Source organism: Rhipicephalus sanguineus, chromosome 8 (assembly GCF_013339695.2).
Source record: "Rhipicephalus sanguineus isolate Rsan-2018 chromosome 8, BIME_Rsan_1.4, whole genome shotgun sequence".
Classification (NCBI taxonomy): Eukaryota; Metazoa; Arthropoda; class Arachnida; order Ixodida; family Ixodidae; genus Rhipicephalus; species Rhipicephalus sanguineus.
The window spans coordinates 162,602,142-162,621,992 of record NC_051183.1 but is presented as its reverse complement, the minus strand read 5'-3'; the positions used below and the strand labels follow the sequence as shown (position 1 = coordinate 162,621,992).

Below are 19,851 nucleotides of genomic sequence, written 5' to 3'. Positions count from 1 at the left end.
GTTGGTGCATTGTCATATCGTATTGGTATAGCGCAGCTCAGTTTGAGCATAAAGAAAAGAGGCTACAGCGGATCATCATGTAGAGCCTGGAGGACTTCTGGTCGTAATGCTGAGGGCACCACGAGAAGGTAGTTGGCTCGAAGTGACGAGAAGTTCTTCTTTAGAAGAACGCCATATCGCAAGAAAAACGACGCCAGTCCTCGCTTGAATACCTTAGGAACAACGGCTGTCCTGCCCTCGACGTATTCCACAAAGCCCCTGAGTTCTGGGTCCGCTCGCTGTCATTCAGCAAAGTCGTCGGAACGTATGGTAGAAATCCCACACGCGCTCCTATCTTTGTATGTTTTACGCCCCTTACACGTGTCGCTAGTGGCTTGCGCGATGCAGTAGTGACACATGTAAGGGGCGTAAAACATACAAAGATAGGAGCGCATGTGACAATACTAGTATCAGCACGCATGGCCTTCAAGTGTTCCTGCAAAGACTAGATAGCTCAAAAGGATGCGGTCCAGAAGGTCTGACGAACGCGCTTTTTAAGCTCTGCGCGTCAACACTAGCACAGTTATTAAAGGTACTCTTCTATAAATCACTCCTTCATGCAAGCCTTCCGTTAGACCGGAAAAAAAGCAATGATTTTCACGATACATAAGTTTGGCCCACGGAGCGACGTCTCTAATTACCGACCGATATTGCTGACTACAGCAGCATACAAAATGATCGAGCATGTAATATATACCTCTATAGTTCAGCTCATGAATAGCTATTAAGTATTTACGCCACAGCACCGTATTTTTCGCAGGAGTTTTTCTTGTACTGTTCAACTTACCGATTTTGCGGATGACATACCATACACTCACAGATGTAGAGGGAGTACTGCAAGAGTACAGCGACTGTATTACTCTCGCCAGAGTTCTTTAACGCAGTGGGGGAGTAGTGGAGAGTTAGCCGCGGAACTCACTCTTTCCTTGAAGGCAGGGTAAAAGAGACCGCGCACTCTCTGCTACTCAGATAGAGTTCACAATCCACGGAAATCCCGCCCCGAGGTAATGTGAACGCGGTTGGGAACTCCCTGCTAAGCAGCCGGAGTACAATCTGGCCGACGCCGCACAGCGATATATCACTGTCTCTGAACCATCATCCTCCGAGCGTCTAAACGCCACAGATGCCACTTAAATGTGTAAGTTAATAGGATAGCTTTCAGTAATAAGAAAGTGTTTGTGATCGTCAACCTTTGGTTTCTGAAACGCCAACAGAGGCAGCTTCGAAGCCTCGAACATCGGCAACTTCTAACAAACCGCCAACTTAATTTACGACACATACTAACTGCCACTGAAATAAGGTAGACACTTAAGTATTATTGGAATAAAAAAAAGAGCCCTGAAAAAAAAAAACGATTGGCAGGAGGAAGCGAACCTGCCACCCTCAGATTTTCAGCCGAGGTCTCTACCACTACGCCACGCTCCAACACAACAGTCTTGCTGTAAAGACTGTTAAGACAGAGCTCAACATGCACTCCGCTTCATCTTTATGGGTCGCATACTGAAGATAGACGCGATCTTCCTTTCGAAATAAAATTCGCGTCTTCATAACACACAAACAGCTGCCGACCACAGATGACATTGGATAACGTGTATTTTCTCGCGCAATCGACGATACACCAGTGCAGCGGCCGTGTCATTGTGCTGATTTGAATCTCAATCGATACATAACCGATCGCCAAACACCAAATTCAACGTGCAAGGAAGTATGCCATCATGTTAGTTCAAAAAGGCGTACTAATTGACAAGCCTGTGTCAGCGAAGTGCCGGCGAGTGCGCCCGGCGGCTTTCGGAGGCTGCCGGGATGCGCGTCGTAACGATGCCCAGCGCTTCTTCTACGGACACCGTACGCAAGAAAAAATGGTTCATTCAGGTTAACGGATACTAAAGCTCTATTGTACACTCATTCTTACACGTCGGAATTGCGTATCCTTAAACCAAGAAGCGCCGACAGCATGTACACACGGACTCGGCAGGTGCGCTAGGCCTACTTTAGCTGAGAGTCGTACGGGTCATATGCAGTGCGACCGATTTTGGCCGGCTAAGGTTGAAGTGGCTGGCGAAGGTTGAAGAATGCGCATTTTAACGTCGAAAGCTTTTCGCTGTTACATTAAAGTGCAATCGATGTAAGCGAATGTGCGAGAATCGCCAGAGATGTGTTTGCATTGTGGTTCTGTTGACCGGCGTTGCTTTTCTGGCGTACATGCCGCGCCTACCGCGGCACCGCATGTCCGATCGGACGCCAGATCATAAAGTCGTAAGGTATTCTTCAGCCAGCCCTGGTAAAAGATCGTCGCAAGTGTATTTGTAAGCGCGTGGTTACAACTCTGAGACTTGGGCATGAGCGGCTGTACTGCATTGAGCCAATACGATGGAGTCCCAGCTGATATTTCCCATTTGCGAATGAAAATAGCGTTGAATATTATGTTGTTTTATACTAAAAGGTGGACGTTTAAGAGTATCCCAATAGATCATTAGATACTTACACGTGTTCCGTCTAATTTGCTGTTTAAATACGCAGAGCAGAGCTGTTGCCATCAGCACTGGAAGGGGGGCAAAACATCATGGATATATATACCGGTTACCGGGTGTGTGGTTGTGTGCAGCGTTAGTAGTGCATATGTTCAGTGTTTCTATGTGATGTATGAATAAGTGTGCTGATGTGAGTTCTGTGTGAGGTTAAAGGGACAATAAAAAGAAACAATGAATTGGTTTACATTGATAAAGTGTGCTCGGAGAACTCTTGTGTAGTTTATTTCACCACCATAGGCTTATTATTAGAGGAGAAAACCAAGTTCAAAATTTCATTTTTAAATTTCGCGCGTGACTTTGTAATTCGTGATGTAAAAGAGCATTTAACGTATTTTGGCGCCACTGGTTCGACGAAATTTCCAAACTCGTTATGTCAAGTCTCTGGCCCCCTCAGAGGACAATGTACTTCGATTTAACCGATTAGGAACTACATAGGCCCAAGCAGGCGCCGTCAAAAATATGTGACGTCACGGCAAATGGTGCGGGAATTCCAAGGTGGCGTCGCCACATGTATTTTCTTTTTGCGCGTTTTCTCGCCTATTAAGCGTCTTCTCGCAGCAAGCGTGGTGTTTTTGGTATCGTGGAAGACTACTTTACTAATGCGAGAAAAATCGTTTTGCTCTTTAGTGTCTCTTTATGCCTCAGGCATTGCAGCAAGGTTCATTGTTACATTGTACAAAACGCACGACAGTTTTTTTTTTCTTTTTTTAGGCGTTAGTCCTAGGAGCAAGAGTGATTTTACTCTTGGAGGGAGTTCGTGCACTCTAGCCCAACCAGCGTTGTAGAACTCTGCGAGGGAGTAGTGCAGTTCCAGTCGAGAGTGTATGTACTCCATTTCAAAAGCGTGACTCTACTCTGGCGAGGGAGCTTCTTCGCTCTGCTTCAGCCAGAGCACCAGAACTCTGTCGAGAGAGTGTAGCTACTCTGCAGCAGAGAGTTCCCAGCACTCCTGAAAAGAGAGTGAAATATGGGACAAGCGTTTACTCTCGCAAAGAGAGTTGCTAGCACTCTCTTGCCGCTGTGAGTGTACGCGTTAGGCAAAAGAACAACCATTGACTGTATTTTCTTAGACTTCAAGAAGGCCTTTGATGCTATCCCGCACAGTTCACTTTTGAGAAGATGACTACGTATGGCATTAATCCTCAGGTCATCTCATGGGTCGCCGATTGTTTGGCATTACGCCAGCAGTTTGTAATTATTAATGGTACCCGGTCACGCTCATCGCAGGTAACACCAGGCGTCCACTAAGGGTCGGTGTTAGTACCACTTTTATTTCTTATGTATGTCAGTGATATAAGTGAAGGTATAGAATCTCACATACGGTTGTTTGCAGACGACTGCGTTTTGGGTAGCGAAATCGGGGATCCTCAGGACAAAATTAGCGATTGGTGTACAAGATGGCGCATGCAGTTTAGCTTGAACAAGGCAGTGTACACGGAGTTTACTTGTAAAAAGTTGCAGTCTCAAACCTCATACACAACTAACTATGTCAATATAAGTAAGGTTAATGAATACAAATACATAGGAGTATACTTTCGTCTTACTTAAATTGGCAGCCACATGTTCACAACATAACAGGCCAGGCAGGGTTCCTTCGCCGTCACGCGAAGAACTTTCATATGCCAACTAAATAATTGCTTTATAAAACATACGTGTGTTCTGTTCTTGACTATGCGCGTGTTTTTTCGGACCCATCAACAGTGCGCGACACAGAAAAACTTGAAAGGGTGCAGAACTTAGACATTCGATTTGTTTGTGGACGTTATGACAGAAAATTCAGTCCTACACGCATGCAGGAATTATTGCAATGGGATACATTAGATTGCCGAAGACGCAGACTTCGCTTCACGTTTTTTCATATCTTTCATTCAAAAGTTGGCATTTACAGGCATTTTTACATGAACGCGCCTAACTACTGTTCCCATAGAGTTGACCACGAATATAATGTTTGGGAATTTCCCTGCAAAACACACTCATTTAGCATGTCGATTTTCCCAGAACAATACGTGACTGGAATCGATTAGATGAGTTTGTCATAATTACATCATTTAATGAATATTTTTTGCGCTGGTAAAATAATTATTGTGTCGTTAGTCATTGATCGCTCAACTTATTGCTTGTGATCACTGCTGTAAGCTTGTGTACTCGTAATTTTATATTGTTTAATCTTGTCAATGTAATTATGTTTTATTGATTACTCTGATACACTTTCTTGGTACATTAATGATATGTACGCTTGTGTACTTGTATTTTGTGTTGTTTATTACTGTTTGCATAGGTATGCTTTAACTGATTTTTATAATACACCTTCGTTTTGCAGTAATGATATTCTTGTATATGTGGTTACGTATGTTGCCTTGATGCTGCTAGTGCTTGCTTCCACACTTTATGCTTTGAATTTTTTTCTTCTGCCCCTCCCCCCCTCCCCACACTGTAATGCCATGAGGCGCTGTGGGTATGGCATGTATAAAAAAATAAATAATTTTGTGCTGACACAGCATTCACCAGCATTCTTAAAGAAGTGTGCTCCGTAAGCTCGCGTGCCGTGTGATTCCTGTGCTTATACATAATTGTCGTCTTATGAAAAATAGGCGTACACTTATAATCCCTGCGATAGGCAGCTAAATGTGAACCAAAATTAGATTTCAAATTATTTTTATGTTGCCTAAGGCGGGCGTTTAGGCAGCGCGCCGTCTGCCCAATGTATACGAGCCCGCAGGTGACAGGATTTGATAAACAACACCGGAAGCGCAAGGCACAAACTGATTCTGGTCTTTCGTGCTAGATTCCCTTTTCTGTGAGGTAAGACTCTTATCAGATCTTTCCAAGTTTGTTAGGCGCACTCAAGACCACCTGTACGCCGTAGCGGGCGCCAACTTTTTTTTAGATTATCGGAAAGCTTGTGAGCATAAAGAATGACAGCAATGCTTCTTTTTTGTTTTGATCCTTGTATTGTTGTGCGAACTTCAACTTTACCTGCTTCGAAAGTTCTTCACATTGAGCAACCAAGGTCTGAGGCGGAACAGCGAAAACCAACAGTCTGTAATTGAAGGGAGGAGATGCTGCTATTCAGGTGCTTGCATGATTCTCTGAGTGCTGAACGGAAGCAAGAAAGTGCAATACCGCCTTTAACTGTTTTAGAATATGAAGACCTGTAACTTAGAAGTGGTTTTGTTGATCTAGGGCAGAACATCCATCACCTGTGGTCACACGAAAACGGTAATTGCAAATCTCGAAACTGTAGACGTTCGTCTTTGGGAAGTTCAAACGTGAAGGTAAGTCTAAAACTCACTTCTCTGAAAACCTTCAGAATATTGTCACGTGGTCGTGACGTCGTCGAAGGCAGCAGTCAGCACGTCAGAGAGGAAACTCTTTATTTGGCCGAACTTGTGGCCGGGAAAATTAAAGGCAAACTACAGCAATAGACTGATAGCGGCGAGCAGAGCGTCGACCGTCGATCAACTGGCAAGCGGTGAAGCGCGTCGGCATTTAAACATGTGCCGTCGAATATTCCAGCGTTATCGCTGGCTGTCGTGCAAATTCTAGAATAAGCTCGAGTGTGCGCGTCTTGCGCGCAATCTTAACAAAACGATCTACAATGATCGCGAAGGTTCTCGAACAACGAGGCGCGGTTCGCGCTGAGCGTTGCTGACAGTCTTTGTGGCCGAAAACCGAATACAGCAAAAGTGATAAAGAAACGCACGTGGCAATGCACCCCTCTGAAAAAGCATCGTCCCGATGCTTAAAACAGAACACGCCAATGTATGCAACAATAAATAACAAGAATAAAGCAACAAAGTACAATAAACAATAAGCACAAGAAAGAAAGCACAATAATAAAGCAAAATGGCAGTCTTCAGATTCGCTAACGTGCGTAATATGGTTTCAGGCGCACGACATGGACGACTTCAGGTCGTGTACGGCGCCGCTGAGAGTTCGTAATGCCATCAGGGACAACCTCGTAGTCGAGTGCGCCGAGGTGTCGAAGTACCCTGTACGGTCTGAAGTATCGTCGAAGAAGCTTCTCACTGAGTCCCTGTCGGCGTATTGGCGTCCATACCCATACACGGTCACCGGGTTGGTATTCCATGTGGCATCGTCTAAGGTTGTAGCGGCGGCTGTCAGTCGTCTGCTGGTTCTTGATCCGTAGGCGGGCGAGCTGTCGTGCTTCTTCGGCGCACTGTAAGTAAGCGGCGGCGTCGAGATTTTCTTCGTCGGTGACGTTGGGTAGCATGGCGTCGAGCGTCGTCGCCGGGCTTCTTCCGTAGACCAACTTGTACGGCGTCATCTGCGTCGTTTCTTGGACGGCCGTGGTGTAAGCGAAGGTCACGTACGGAAGGATGGCGTCGCACGTCTTTTGCTCAACGTCGACGTACATGGCCAGCATGTCGGCGATGGTCTTATTTAGACGCTCGGTGAGGCCATTGGTCTGTGGGTGGTAGGTGGTGGTGCGGCGGTGGCTCGTCTCACTGTATTTGAAGATCGCCTGAGTTAGGTCCGCCGTAAAGGCGGTACCTCTGTCTGTTATGAGGACCTCTGGGGCGCCATGACGCAAGACGATGTGCTCCACGAAGAACTTGGCTACCTCGGCGGCACTGCATTTGGGCAAGGCCTTTGTCTCGGCGTAACGGGTGAGGTAGTCAGTTGCTACGACGATCCACTTGTTGCCGGAAGTCGACGTCGGGAACGGCCCCAGTAGGTCCATCCCGATTTGCTGGAACGGCCGGTGAGGTGGTTCGATTGGCTGCAGAAGCCCCGCTGGCCTAGTCGGCGGTGTCTTCCGTCGCTGGCAATCTCGGCAAGTCTTGACGTAGTGGGCGACGTCGGCAGGAAGGCGTGGCCAGTAGTATCTTTCCTGTATCCTCGCGAGCGTGCGGGAAAAGCCGAGGTGGCCCGCCGCCGGGTCGTCGTGCAGGGCCTGCAGAACCTCTGGTCGCAGTGCCGAAGGTACAACGATGAGGTAGTCGGCCCGGGCCGGAGAGAAGTTCTTCTTTACGAGGACGTCGTTTTTCAAGAGAAATGACGCCAATCCCCGCCTGAATACTTTTGGAACAACGGTGGTCCTGCCCTTGAGGTATTACACAATGTCCCTGAGTTCCGGGTCGGCTTGCTGTCGTTCAGCGAAGTCGTCGGCACTTATGGTTCGCAAGAAGCAGTCATCATCGTGGTCGTCCTGCGGCGGTGCGTCGACGGGGGCACGAGACAAGCAGTCGGCGTCGGAGTGTTTTCTTCCGGACTTGTAAACGACTGTAACGTCGAATTCTTGAAGTCTTAGGCTCCACCGTGCGAGGCGACCTGAAGGGTCCTTCAAGTTGGCTAGCCAACACAAGGCGTGGTGGTCGCTCACAACTTTGAAGGGCCGGCCGTAGATGTAGGGGCGAAACTTTGATGTAGCCCAGATGATGGCCAGACACTCCTTTTCTGTTGTGGAATAGTTGATTTCTGCCTTTGATAGCGACCGGCTAGCATAATTGATGACCCTTTCCAATCCGTCGGTCTTCTGCACAAGGACGGCGCCGAGTCCTACGCTGCTTGCGTCGGTGTGGATTTCCGTATCGGCGTGCTCGTCGAAATGCGCAAGTATCGGAGGCGTCTGCAGGCGTCGTTTCAATTCTTGAAATGCCTGAACTTGCGACGTTTCCCACCTGAATTCGACGTCGGCCTTCGTGAGTTGCGTCAGTGGCTCGGCGATACGTGAAAATTCCTTGAAGAAACGTCTGTAATAGGCGCACAAGCCGAGAAAACGTCGTACGGCCTTCTTGTCGGTGGGCGTCGGGAAGTCAGCGATGGCAGCTGTTTTCCGCGGGTCCGGGCGAACACCATCCTTGCTGATCACATGACCCAAGAACAAGAGCTCCTCGTACGCGAAGCGGCACTTTTCAGGCATCAAAGTGAGTCCGGAGGTCTTGATTGCTTGAAGTACAGCTTCTAGGCGCCGAAGGTGTTCGTCGAAGTTTGAGGAAAATACAACGACGTCGTCCAAGTACACGAGGCACGTCTGCCACTTCAAGCCGGCCAGCACTGCATCCATAACCCGTTGAAAAGTCGCAGGTGCCGAGCAAAGACCAAAAGGCATGACCTTGAACTCAAACAGGCCGTCTGGCGTTATAAAGGCAGTCTTTTCTCGGTCTCTCTCGTCGACTTCTATTTGCCAGTAACCGGTCTTGAGGTCCATCGACGAAAAGTACTTTGCGTTGTGTAATCGATCCAGGGTGTCGTCAATCCGGGGAAGGGGATACACGTCCTTCTTCGTGACTTTGTTCAGGCGACGATAATCGACGCAAAAACGGAGAGTCCCATCCTTCTTCTTCACTAGCACCACGGGGGATGCCCACGGACTCTTCGACGGCTGAATGATGTCGTCGCGTAGCATTTCGTCGACCTGTTTCTTCACGGCGTCCCGTTCCCGCGTCGAAACCCGGTAGGGACTCTGACGGAGTGGTCGAGCATTTTCTTCTGTTATAATGCGGTGCTTAGCAAGGGGCGTTTGTCGGACCCGCGATGACAACGAAAAACAGTCCTTGTTTTTCTGCAGAAGGCATCGAAGCTGTTGCTGTTGGCGAGCGGAAAGATTTGGGTTTACGTCGAAGGGTGGCTCAGCTGCTGGGGTAGTCGTCGTAGCTTCGTCGTAATCCGAAAAGGCAAATGCATCGCTGACGGCCAAGATTTCTTCGATGTATGCAATCGTCGTGCCCCTGCTCAGGTGTCTGTATTCTTGGCTGAAGTTCGTTAGCATCACGCTTCCTTTTCCTTCGTGCAACCGTGCAATGCCCCTTGCAACGCAGGTGTCACGGTCCAGTAGCAAACGCTGATCGCTCTCGATGACACTTTCGATGTCTTCAGCTTTTTCGGTGCTGACGGGAATTATGACGCTGGAGCGAGGCGGGATGGTAACTTGATCCTCGAGCACGTTCAGGGCATGGTGACATGGATTCGTATCCCGCGGTGTCGTTTTGTCCGACGATAGGGTTATCGACTTGGTTCTTAAGTCAATGACGGCGCCATGATGGTTTAAAAATCCATGCCAAGTATGACGTCCCTGGAGCAGTGTTGCAAGATTACGAAACTCGCAGGATACGTGCGATTATTGATGGTGACTCTTGCGGTGCAGTCTCCAGCCGGAGTTATTAGATGGCCCCCAGCGGTCCGGATTTTGGGCCCTTGCCAAGCGGTCCTAACTTTCTTCAATCTTTTGGCGAATGGTCCACTGACGACGGAATAGTCGGCTCCAGTGTCGACGAGAGCGGTGACGTTGTGGCCGTCGAATAGTACGTCGAGGTCGCTAATCCGTCGTCTTGCGTTGCGGTTAAATCGCGGCGTCGGGTCACGGCTAGGTCGGCTTGTCCCGCTGCTTGTACGTCGCGTCGACAGGTCTTCTTCAGGGACCGAGGTTTCGTCGTTAGGGCTTCGTTCGGTCGTCGGCGGCGGAGGATCTTCGGTAGTTCGTCGTACAGCAAGCGCACCTCCATCGATTGCTGCCCTTAGTTTCCCGGATACGGGCTAGGCGACCGGCCCCGATTTGGGCCAGTGTATTGCCGGCGGTGCGGTGACATGTAGCGGCCCGGCGAAGGCGAGCGGGAATGTCGTCGTTCTTGCCACTGTGTTCCGGTGAGGTAGTCGTCGATGTCGCGAGGCCGTTCGCCTCGCTCTGGGCGCGGCGCGTTGACGGCGAATCCTCGAAGCCCCATCTGTCGGTACTGACAGCGGCGGTACGTGTGGCCAGCCTCCCCGCAGTGGTAGCAGAGCGGGCAATTGTCAGGGGCGCGCCAAACGTCGGTCTTCCTTAGCGTGTATCGCTGGCCGGCTGGTGGGCGGTATGACGTCGGTGGCGGCGGCGGTGGTGCCTGACGGCGGGACTGCTGGGGCGGCGCGGCGTCTTGACGTGGGCGAGGAGGGGGAGCGTTGCGTCGGGCTGCAGCAGCGTAGTTCATGGCTTGCGGCTGGGGCAGTGGTGGTTCAAGGTTGCCCAGCGACTGCTGGATTTCTGATCGAACGACCTCTGCGATCAAGTCCACTTGAGGCTGTGGTGAGGGTAAGCAGTCAGGACGTCAGAGAGGAAACTCTTTATTTGGCCGAACTTGTGGCCGGGAAACTGAAAGGCAAACTACAGCAATAGACTGATAGCGGCGAGCAGAGCGTCGACCGTCGATCAATTGGCAAGCGGTGAAGCGCGTCGGCATTTAAACATGTGCCGTCGAATATTCCAGCGTTATCGCTGGCTGTCGTGCAAATTCTAGAATAAGCTCGAGTGTGCGCGTCTTGCGCGCAATCTTAACAAAACGATCTACAGTGATCGCGAAGGTTCTCGAACAACGAGGCGCGGTTCGCGCTGAGCGTTGCTGACAGTCTTTGTGGCCGAAAACCGAATACAGCAAAAGTGATAAAGAAACGCACGTGGCAATATCTACGAGGAGCCTTCCAGCGTCCAAATTCGGAATAAAATTTAGAAAATCATCCACATGTGATTTTGGAGGCGCGGTGATAGGTACTTTTGGTTGTTTAGGATTTTGAAGGTTTTGAAGATAATGTTGTCATACCTATGTGCTACTTTCTGATGTTAAGATGTTAGATATGTTTAGTGAAGATCTTGCTTCCCTTGCCTTTTTGCAAGTTGGCAAGTTTCCTACGTGGAAATGCTTGCGCAGTTCGTTTGAGTTCACTTCTTTTCATGTTTGGTTCAATAACCATTTCAGTTGCAAGTAAGCGCTCCTTGTGTGTCCTTCTTCGTCCGTGTAATTTGCGCTGCTTTAAGCATAATGGAACCTTACCAACTTGTCCAATGGTCGACCTTGCTGCCGGTGTCATAACTTGTTATATTGTTCATAATATCCTGTTTACTCACCCCATCCAAGGGCGATGTATCGCAGTATGCTAGAGCTGTCCGTGAAGAAGGCGAGGAAGACAAGGCTGTGCAGGTAGAGACCCTCCATGAGAATCCAGCAGTAGTTGGCCATGAGCACGTAATGCCAGAAGCTGGTGAACACCTTGCACACCACGTTCTGCACTCAAGCGCAAGGAAGCACGGTGAAGGTATCGCTCACTAATCTTGTCACGACGACAGCTTAATACATGGGGTTCCACAGAATTTTTCGATGGAATCCAGTTAACAAGTATAAAATATTATTTTGTCGATATGTGGAGGCTTTCACAGACAATGAAGGGCGCGAAGAAAACATCTAATTTCATCATGTTGACATATATATAATGCAATGAGAAAAATGGATACAAAACAAGCACTGTGGTCCTTACGAATATGAGCACTGACGAACTTTTACGCGCCTAAAATGTCGCCCTTCTCGCGCTAATAGCACGACAGAAAAATGGCTGGCTCTCCCGTTATCGAGAGTAGTAAGCATGAAATGACTACTGGTAAAGCAGATTTGTTGGTGGTTATACGAGCCACACTCTTGTGCATGCTGGCAGGGACACACCCCACCAAACTACGCCACACTACACTGAGCACTCCTCCATGTGAACGCCGTTGCTTGCTCTCACTGTGGGAGAAAATCTTTGCCTTTGCCCAGCGTATGCGGCCGATGCGGCCACGGCGCGACAGCAGGATGGTGCGCCCCGCACAACGTGGTGCCATATCTCAAGGGATACGGCAACTCGTGCCGCGATTCCGCTACCTCAAATATTGTCGCGTGGTCGTGACGTCGACGAAGGCAGCAGTCAGCACGTCCGAGATGAAACTCTTTATTAGGCCGAACTTGTGGCCGGGAAAATGAAACTCCAGCTACAGCAAGAAACTGATAGCGGCGAACAGAGCGTCCACCGTCGATCAACTGACAAGCGGTCAAGTGCGTCGGCTTTTATACAGGCGCTATCGAACTTTCCAGCGATATCACTGGTGGCGGCGTTATCGCTCGATAATGCTGGGCCCGTATTCTCAAACGATCGCAAAAGGCGATAGTATCGCGTTTGGTGACGTAGAATAGAATAACAGAGAGCTGAGCTAGTTGGTAAGTATTCATTCTGAAAAGACAGGGCGTGCAAACACGGACACAAGAAAGAAGTCAGGACACCACAAACGCGGCGTTTGTGGTGTCCTGACTTCTTTCTTGTGTCCGTGTTTGCACGCCCTGTCTTTTCAGGGTGACGTAGAATTTGATGCGTTCAATAAGTAAAAAAAAAACACTTGCCTGTGACTTCATTGTTGTAACTGGGCGTTGGTAGTAGGAATGTCTCACAACACAGGAGTGAGCGCACCGTACGAGCGCAGAGCAACCCGAGTGCGGCGTTTGCGAGCGTGTGCTGCTGGTTCTACGCAGTGGCCGGGCTTGGCCGGCTTGGCTGTGGCTACTTGAAGTATAAGACGTGTTGAAAGTGCTTTCAACGTTTTTTTGTTCGATTATTTAATGCACAGTATAATATTTAAAGAATGCAGCTTAGCCTGAAACGTATTTTCGTGAGAGTTTAACACGGCGCACTCGGAGAGTTCAGCTGTAGCGTGCCGCCGCAGCGGCATCGTCTCAAGATCTCAACGTGTTGCCGGCTCGCGATAAGCCACGCGAGCAACGCACGGTTCATGGTCCTGGGACGTTCATATCACGAAAAAAAAAACGCGCTGGCAAAGAACGAGTTCTAGGAACACCGCAAGGTAATGCTCGATGAAAGCTTCAGCGCAAAAAATGCTGCGTATATCCACCGAGGATTGAATACTAGAAGCTACCGCCTACGTCACTGAAATGCTAGCCTTCACCACGAACCGACGGTTAACGGTGCCTTCGTTTATTGCAAATATGTCGAGAGCACCGTCCGGTTTGCTCAATAGCCAATCAGCGCGCACCAAAGGCGATACTTTTGCGATTGTCGCCTTTTGAGAATACGGGCCCTGGAACATTCGCGTGCGGCGCGAAATCTTAACAAAGCGATTTACTACAATCGAGAAGCTTCTCGAACACTGCTTCGCAGACAGCCTCGAGCGTTGATAACCGTCTTTTCTCGTCAAACCCAAAAACATCAAAATAAAATAAGAAGTGGGCGTGGCATTGCCCCGCTCTGAAAAAGCATCGTCTCCATGCTTGTGAAAGAAGAAAGAGAAAAAAAAAACAAGTGCATACATAAATAAATTACAATAACAAAGGAAAAAGTAGAGTCCCCACGTTCGCTAACGCGCAAAAAACGGCTTAAGGCGCTCGACATGGACGACGTCAGGTCGTGCGCGGCGTCGCTGGGAGTTCGTAATGCCGTCCGGGATGACCTCGTAGTCAAGAGCGCCGAGACGTCGAAGAACCTTGTATGGCCCGAAGTATCGCCGAAGGAGTTTTTCGCTAAGTCCACGTCGGCGTATCGGCGTCCAGAACCAAACACGGTCGCCGGGCTGGTATTCCACGAAGCGTCGTCGAAGATTGTAGCGACGGCTGTCGGTGTACTGCTGGGTCTTGATGCGCAGGCGGGCGAGCTGCGAGCTTCTTCGGCACGTTGTAAGTAAGCGGTGGCGTCAAGGTTTTCTTCGTCGGTGACGTTGGGCAGCATGGCGTCGAGCGTCGTCGCCGGGCTCCTTCCGTAGACCAACTTGTACGGCGTCATCTGCGTTGTTTCTTGGACGGCCGTGTTGTAGGCGAAGGTCACGTACGGAAGGACGGCGTCCCACGTCTTGTGCTCAACGTCGACGTACATGGCCAGCATGTCGGCGATGGTCTTATTTAGACGTTCGGTGAGGCCATTGGTCTGTGGGTGGTAGGCGGTGGTGCAGCGGTGGCTCGTCTCGCTGTATTTGAAGACCGCCTGAGTTAAGTCAGCAGTAAAGGCGGTACCTCTGTCTGTGATGAGGACCTCTGGGGCGCCATGACGCAAGAGGATGTTCTCCACGAAGAACGTGGCTACCTCGGCGGCACTGCCTTTGGGCAAGGCATTTGTCTCGGCGTAGCGGGTGAGGTAGTCAGTTGCTACGACGATCCACTTGTTGCCGGAAGTCGACGTCGGGAACGGCCCTAGTAGGTCCATCCCGATTTGCTGGAACGGCCGGTGAGGTGGTTCGACTGGCTGCAGAAGTCCCGCTGGCCTAGTCGGCGGTGTCTTCCGTCTCTGGCAATCTCGGCAAGTCTTAACGTAGTGCGCGACGTCGGCAGCAAGGCGTGGCCAGTAGTATTTTTTCTGTATTCTGGCGAGCGTGCGGGAAACACCGAGGTGTCCAGCCGTCGGGTCGTCGTGTAGGGCCTGGAGGACTTCTAGTCGCAATGATGAGGGCACGACGAGAAGGTAGTCGGTTCGAAGGGGCGAGAAGTTCTTCTTCAGGAGAACGCCGTTCCGTAAGAAAAACGACGGCAGTCCTCGCTTGAATACCTTCGGAACAACGGCGGTCTTGCACTCGAGGTACTCCATAAGGCCCCCCAGTTCCGCGTCGGCTCGTTGCCTTTCGGCGAAGTCGTCGGTCCTTATAGTTCCGAGGAAGCAGTCGTCGTCGTCCTCTTGCGGCGGCGCGTCGACGGGGGCGCGGGACAGGCAGTCGGCGTCAGAGTGTTTTCGTCCGGACTTGTACACGACGGTAATGTCGAATTCTTGAAGCCTCAGACTCCATCGTGCGAGACGACCTAAAGGGTCCTTCAAGTTAGCTAGCCAACACAAGGCGTGGTGGTCGCTCACAACTTTGAAGGGCCGGCCGTAGATGTAGGGACAAAACTTCGATGTGGCCCAGATGATGGCCAAGCACTCCTTTTCTATTGTGGAATAGTTGATTTCTGCCTTTGATAGCGACCGGCTAGCATAACTGATGACCCATTCCATTCCGTCGGTCTTCTGCACAAAGACGGCGCCGAGTCCTACGCTGCTTGCGTCGGTGTGGATTTCCGTATCGGCGTGCTCGTCGAAATGCGCAAGTATCGGAGGCGTCTGCAGGCGTTGTTTCAATTCTTGAAATGCCTGAACTTGCGACGTTTCCCACCTGAATTCGACGTCGGCCTTCGTGAGTTGCGTCAGTGGCTCGGCGATCCGTGAAAATTCCTTGACGAAACGTCTGTAATAGGCGCACAAGCCGAGAAAACGGCGTGCGGCCTTCTTGTCGGTGGGCGTCGGGAAGTCAGCGATGGCAGCCGTTTTCCGCGGGTCTGGGCGCACTCCATACTTGCTGATCACATGACCCAGAAACAGGAGCTCGTCGTACGCGAATCGGCACTTTTCTGGCTTGAGGGACAGTCCAGATGTCTTGATTGCTTGAAGTACTGCTTCAAGCCGCCGGAGATGCTCGTCGAAGGTCGAGGAGAACACGACGACGTCGTCCAAATACACAAGGCACGTCTGCCACTTCAATCCGGCCAGTACGGTGTCCATGACGCGCTGGAACGTCGCAGGTGCCGAGCAAAGACCGAAAGGCATGACTTTGAATTCAAAGAGGCCATCGGGTGTTATAAAAGCGGTCTTTTCTCGGTCTCTTTCGTCTACTTCGATCTGCCAATAACCGGTCTTGAGGTCCATCGACGAAAAGTACGTCGCGTTGTGAAGTCGATCCAGGGTGTCGTCTATCCGTGGGAGGGGGTACACGTCATTCTTCGTGATTTTACTCAGGCGCCGATAATCAACGCAGAAGCGCAGTGTCCCGTCCTCCTTCTTCATTAACACCACGGGTGACGCCCACGGACTCTTTGAAGGCTGGATGATGTCGTCGCGTAGCATTTCGTCGACTTGTTTCTTTATGGCCTCACGTTCTCGCGTCGAAATTCTGTAGGGGCTCTGACGGAGTGGTCGAGAATTTTCTTCTGTTATAATGCGGTGCTTAGCAAGGGGCGTTTGTCGGACCCGCGATGACGACGAGAAGCAGTCCTTGTATTGCAGGAGCAGGATTTTGAGCTGGTCTTGCTTGGCCTTCGGAAGGCTCGGGTTGACGTCAAAATCCGGTTCGGGACCTCTATTCGTCGAAGCAGGTTCGGCAGCATCGAAGAGGGCGAAATCATCGCTGGCGGCTACACATTCGTCGATGTAGGCAACCGTCGTACCAAAGTTGACGTGCCTATATTCGTGGCTGAAGTTTGTTAGCACTACCGTTGCTTTACCGTCGCGCAGCTCGGCTATACCTCTTGCGACGCAAATTTGACAGTTCAGGAGTAGGTGCTGATTGCCCTCGATGACGCCTTCAAGGTTCGTAGATTTTTCGGTGCCGACGGAAATAATGACGCTGGAGCGCGGCGGAATGGTCACCTGCTCTTCTATCACATTCAATGCATGGTTGCCTGGCATCTTGTGGGGCGGGAGCGCTTTGTCTGAGGTCAGTGTTATCGACTCAGACCTCAGGTCGATGACGGCGCCGTGGTCACTTAGGAAGTCCATTCCAAGTATCACATCCCTGGAGCAGTTTTGTAGGATTACAAAGCTCGCAGGATAAGTGCGGTTATTTATAGTGACTCGCGCCGTGCAGACACCAATCGGCGTTATCAAAGGGCGGTCCGGATCTCGGGGCCTTCCCAAGCAGTCCTAACTGCTTTGTCTGAGGTCAGTGTTATCGACTCAGACCTCAGGTCGATGACGGCGCCGTGGTCACTTAGGAAGTACATTCCAAGTATCACATCCCTGGAGCAGTTTTGTAGGATTACAAAGCTCGCAGGATAAGTGCGGTTATTTATAGTGACTCGCGCCGTGCAGACACCAATCGGCGTTATCAAAGGGCGGTCCGGATCTCGGGGCCTTCCCAAGCAGTCCTAACTTTCTTCAACTGTGCTGCGAACGGCCCACTGATGACGGAGTAGTCGGCTCCAGTATCGACGAGAGTGGTGACGTTGTCGCCGTCGATCAGAACGTCGAGGTCGCTAGTCCGCCGTCTTGCGTTGCGGTTACGTCGCGGCGTCGGGTCACGGCTACGTCGGTTTGCACCGCTGCTTCCGCGTTGCGTCGTCAGGTCTGCTTCCGGTCGCAAATTTCGTCTTCAGGACGTCGTTCGGCGTGCGGCGGGGGCTCGGAACTTCGTCGCGGCGTCGTAATCGACGGCAGAGGATCTTCAGCATTTCGTCGTTCAGCAACCGCACCTCCATCGGTTGCTGCCCTTAGTTTTCCGGATACGGGCTAGGCGGCCGGCCCCGGTTTGGGCCAGTGTACTGCCGGCGGTGCGGTGACATGTAACGGCCGGGCGACGGCGAGCGGGAAGGTCGTCGTTCTTGCCACGGTGTTCCGGTGAGGTAGTCGTCGATGTCGCGAGGCCGTTCGCCTGGCTGCGGGCGCGGCGCGTTGACGGCGAATCCGCGTAGCCCCTTCTGACGGTACTGGCATCGGCGATACGTGTGGCCGGCCTCCCCGCAGTGGTAGCAGAGCGGGCGGTTGTGAGGGGTACGCCAAACGTCGGTCTTTCGGGGGGCGCATTGTTGTCCTGTCGGCGGGCGGTATGGCGTCGGTGGCGGTGGCGGCGGTGGCGGCGGTGCCTGGCGGTGGAACTGCTGCGGCGGCGCGGCGTCTTGACGCGGGCGAGGAGGGGGGTGTTGCGTCGGGCTGCAGCAGCATAGCTCATGGCTTCCGGCTGAGCCTGCGGTGCTTCGGGAATTCCAAGCGATTGCCGGACTTCCTCGCGGACAGCGTCGGTGATTGAATCCACTTGATGCTGCGGCGGGTGTAAAAGCTCTCGCAGTTCCTCCCGCACGATCACTCGAATCGTTTCACGGAGGTCGTCGGAGCAGAATGATTCAACTTCTGCGTAAGCTGGCGTCGAGCGGCGATTGAATTGTCGGGTGCGCATCTCCAGCGTCTTTTCAATCGTCGTCGCTTCGGAGATAAATTCCTGGGCAGTACTCGCTGGGTTCCGCATCAGACCCGCAAACAGCTCCTGCTTTACTCCTCGCATGAGGAAGCGAACTTTCTTGTCTTCCGGCATTTCGGGGTCGGCGTGGCGGAAGAGTCTGGTCATCTCGTCTGTGAAGAGCACCACGTTTTCGTTTGGCAGCTGCGAACGGGTTTCAAGCAGCGCTTCGGCCCTCTCCTTGCGGATGACGCTCGTGAACGTAGAGAGGAACCTGGTGCGAAATGTGTCCCACGTTGTCAGGGTTCGCTCTTGGTTTTCAAACCAGGTGCGTGCGGCATCTTGCAAGGCGAAGTAGACATGCCGTAGCTTGTCTTCGCTGGTCCAGGCATTGAAAACGGCGACTCGGTCGTAGGCTTCCAGCCAGCTTTCCGGGTCTTCGAATGACGATCCGCGGAAGGTTGGTGGCTCCTTGGGCGCCCGGAGAAGGATCGGTGCGGGCGGCACAGCGTCTGTCATCGTTGCCGCAGTCGTGGTCCTGGCCTTTCTGTTCCGAGTGTTGTCGGGTAGAGGCCCGTACTCCGGTGCTAGGCCTTGTTGCCTACGACTAGCTCGCTGGTCGTGGTTGGCGTCGATGTCTTCTCCGCGCTGGGGGCTGGGTTCACGGCTTGACGGGCCCTATCGGAAAAAGCAGCGTTTCCAGTGCCTTTCAGCGCACTGGGTGGCACTGGAAACGCTGTACAGTGTGCCCCAGTGTACTACAGCGCGCTGGGAGGCACTGGGACAAACTGTGCAGCGTGGCCAGTGCCGCCCAGTGCGCTGAAAGACGCTGGGAACACTGTACAGTGTGGCCCAGTGTCTTACAGCGCACTGGGAGGCACTGGCCACGCTGTACAGTGTCTGCTCGCGCACTGGGAACACTCACAGCCCATTGAAAAAAAAAACTGGGCGCGCTGGGTGGAATTCATATAAGATTTGGTAATGGGTCGCGAGAAGTCGAAAGAAAAGCTTACGGAATATCTTGAAAATATTCTATTTTGTGTCCCGCACATTTCTAGCTTTATTTTTAGTTAAGCGACGGAGGTTTGTATACGCTAAAGCAATCATATGTCGTGCGCGCGCGCGCGCGCTTTCTCTGAAGTGTGTGATCAAGTGTCGTAAATGTAGTTCATATAACTGCATCGAAACAACTTATCATTCGCAACACAATATGACATTAGTATTAGTCTGATAATAACATGAACCTACTCTAACCGCCGGTCCTTCCATATGAGCTCGTACCGCTGAAAGCCGCACGTCACCGGCAACAGTGAGTCAATGTAACGCTCAATCTCGGCGTTTTTAGCTTCTGATTCATGCAGTCGAAGGTCCTAATATGGCCTCGCTTGAGTCGAGTATGATCGAAACTACATTCGAACGGTTATTAGATTCTTCGCAATTGAATATCCACGTTCTTCACAGCGATCGTGGCGCACGGAGTACAGCTCTAAGCCTAAAGGCCGGTTCGGCTAGGATGAACTACTCGGGCTTTGTAGTACGTGGAACGTAAACAAAAAGGACAGAAAATGTGTTCAAACGGGTGACGAAAACTCAAGCCTTCAGTGTGCAGGTCAGATGCACATT

General features: G+C 51.3%; 1 protein-coding gene across 1 annotated transcript in view; it reads right to left on the bottom strand.

The window, feature by feature from the left end:
- Positions 1-19,851, bottom strand: part of LOC119403657 (parathyroid hormone/parathyroid hormone-related peptide receptor-like) — a 246,366-nt gene that overhangs the window by 165,503 nt on the left and 61,012 nt on the right. Inside the window, exon 4 of the mRNA XM_049418388.1 lies at positions 11,413-11,569. Coding sequence (XP_049274345.1) covers positions 11,413-11,569 — 157 coding nt within the window. The remainder of the gene's footprint in view (positions 1-11,412; positions 11,570-19,851) is intronic.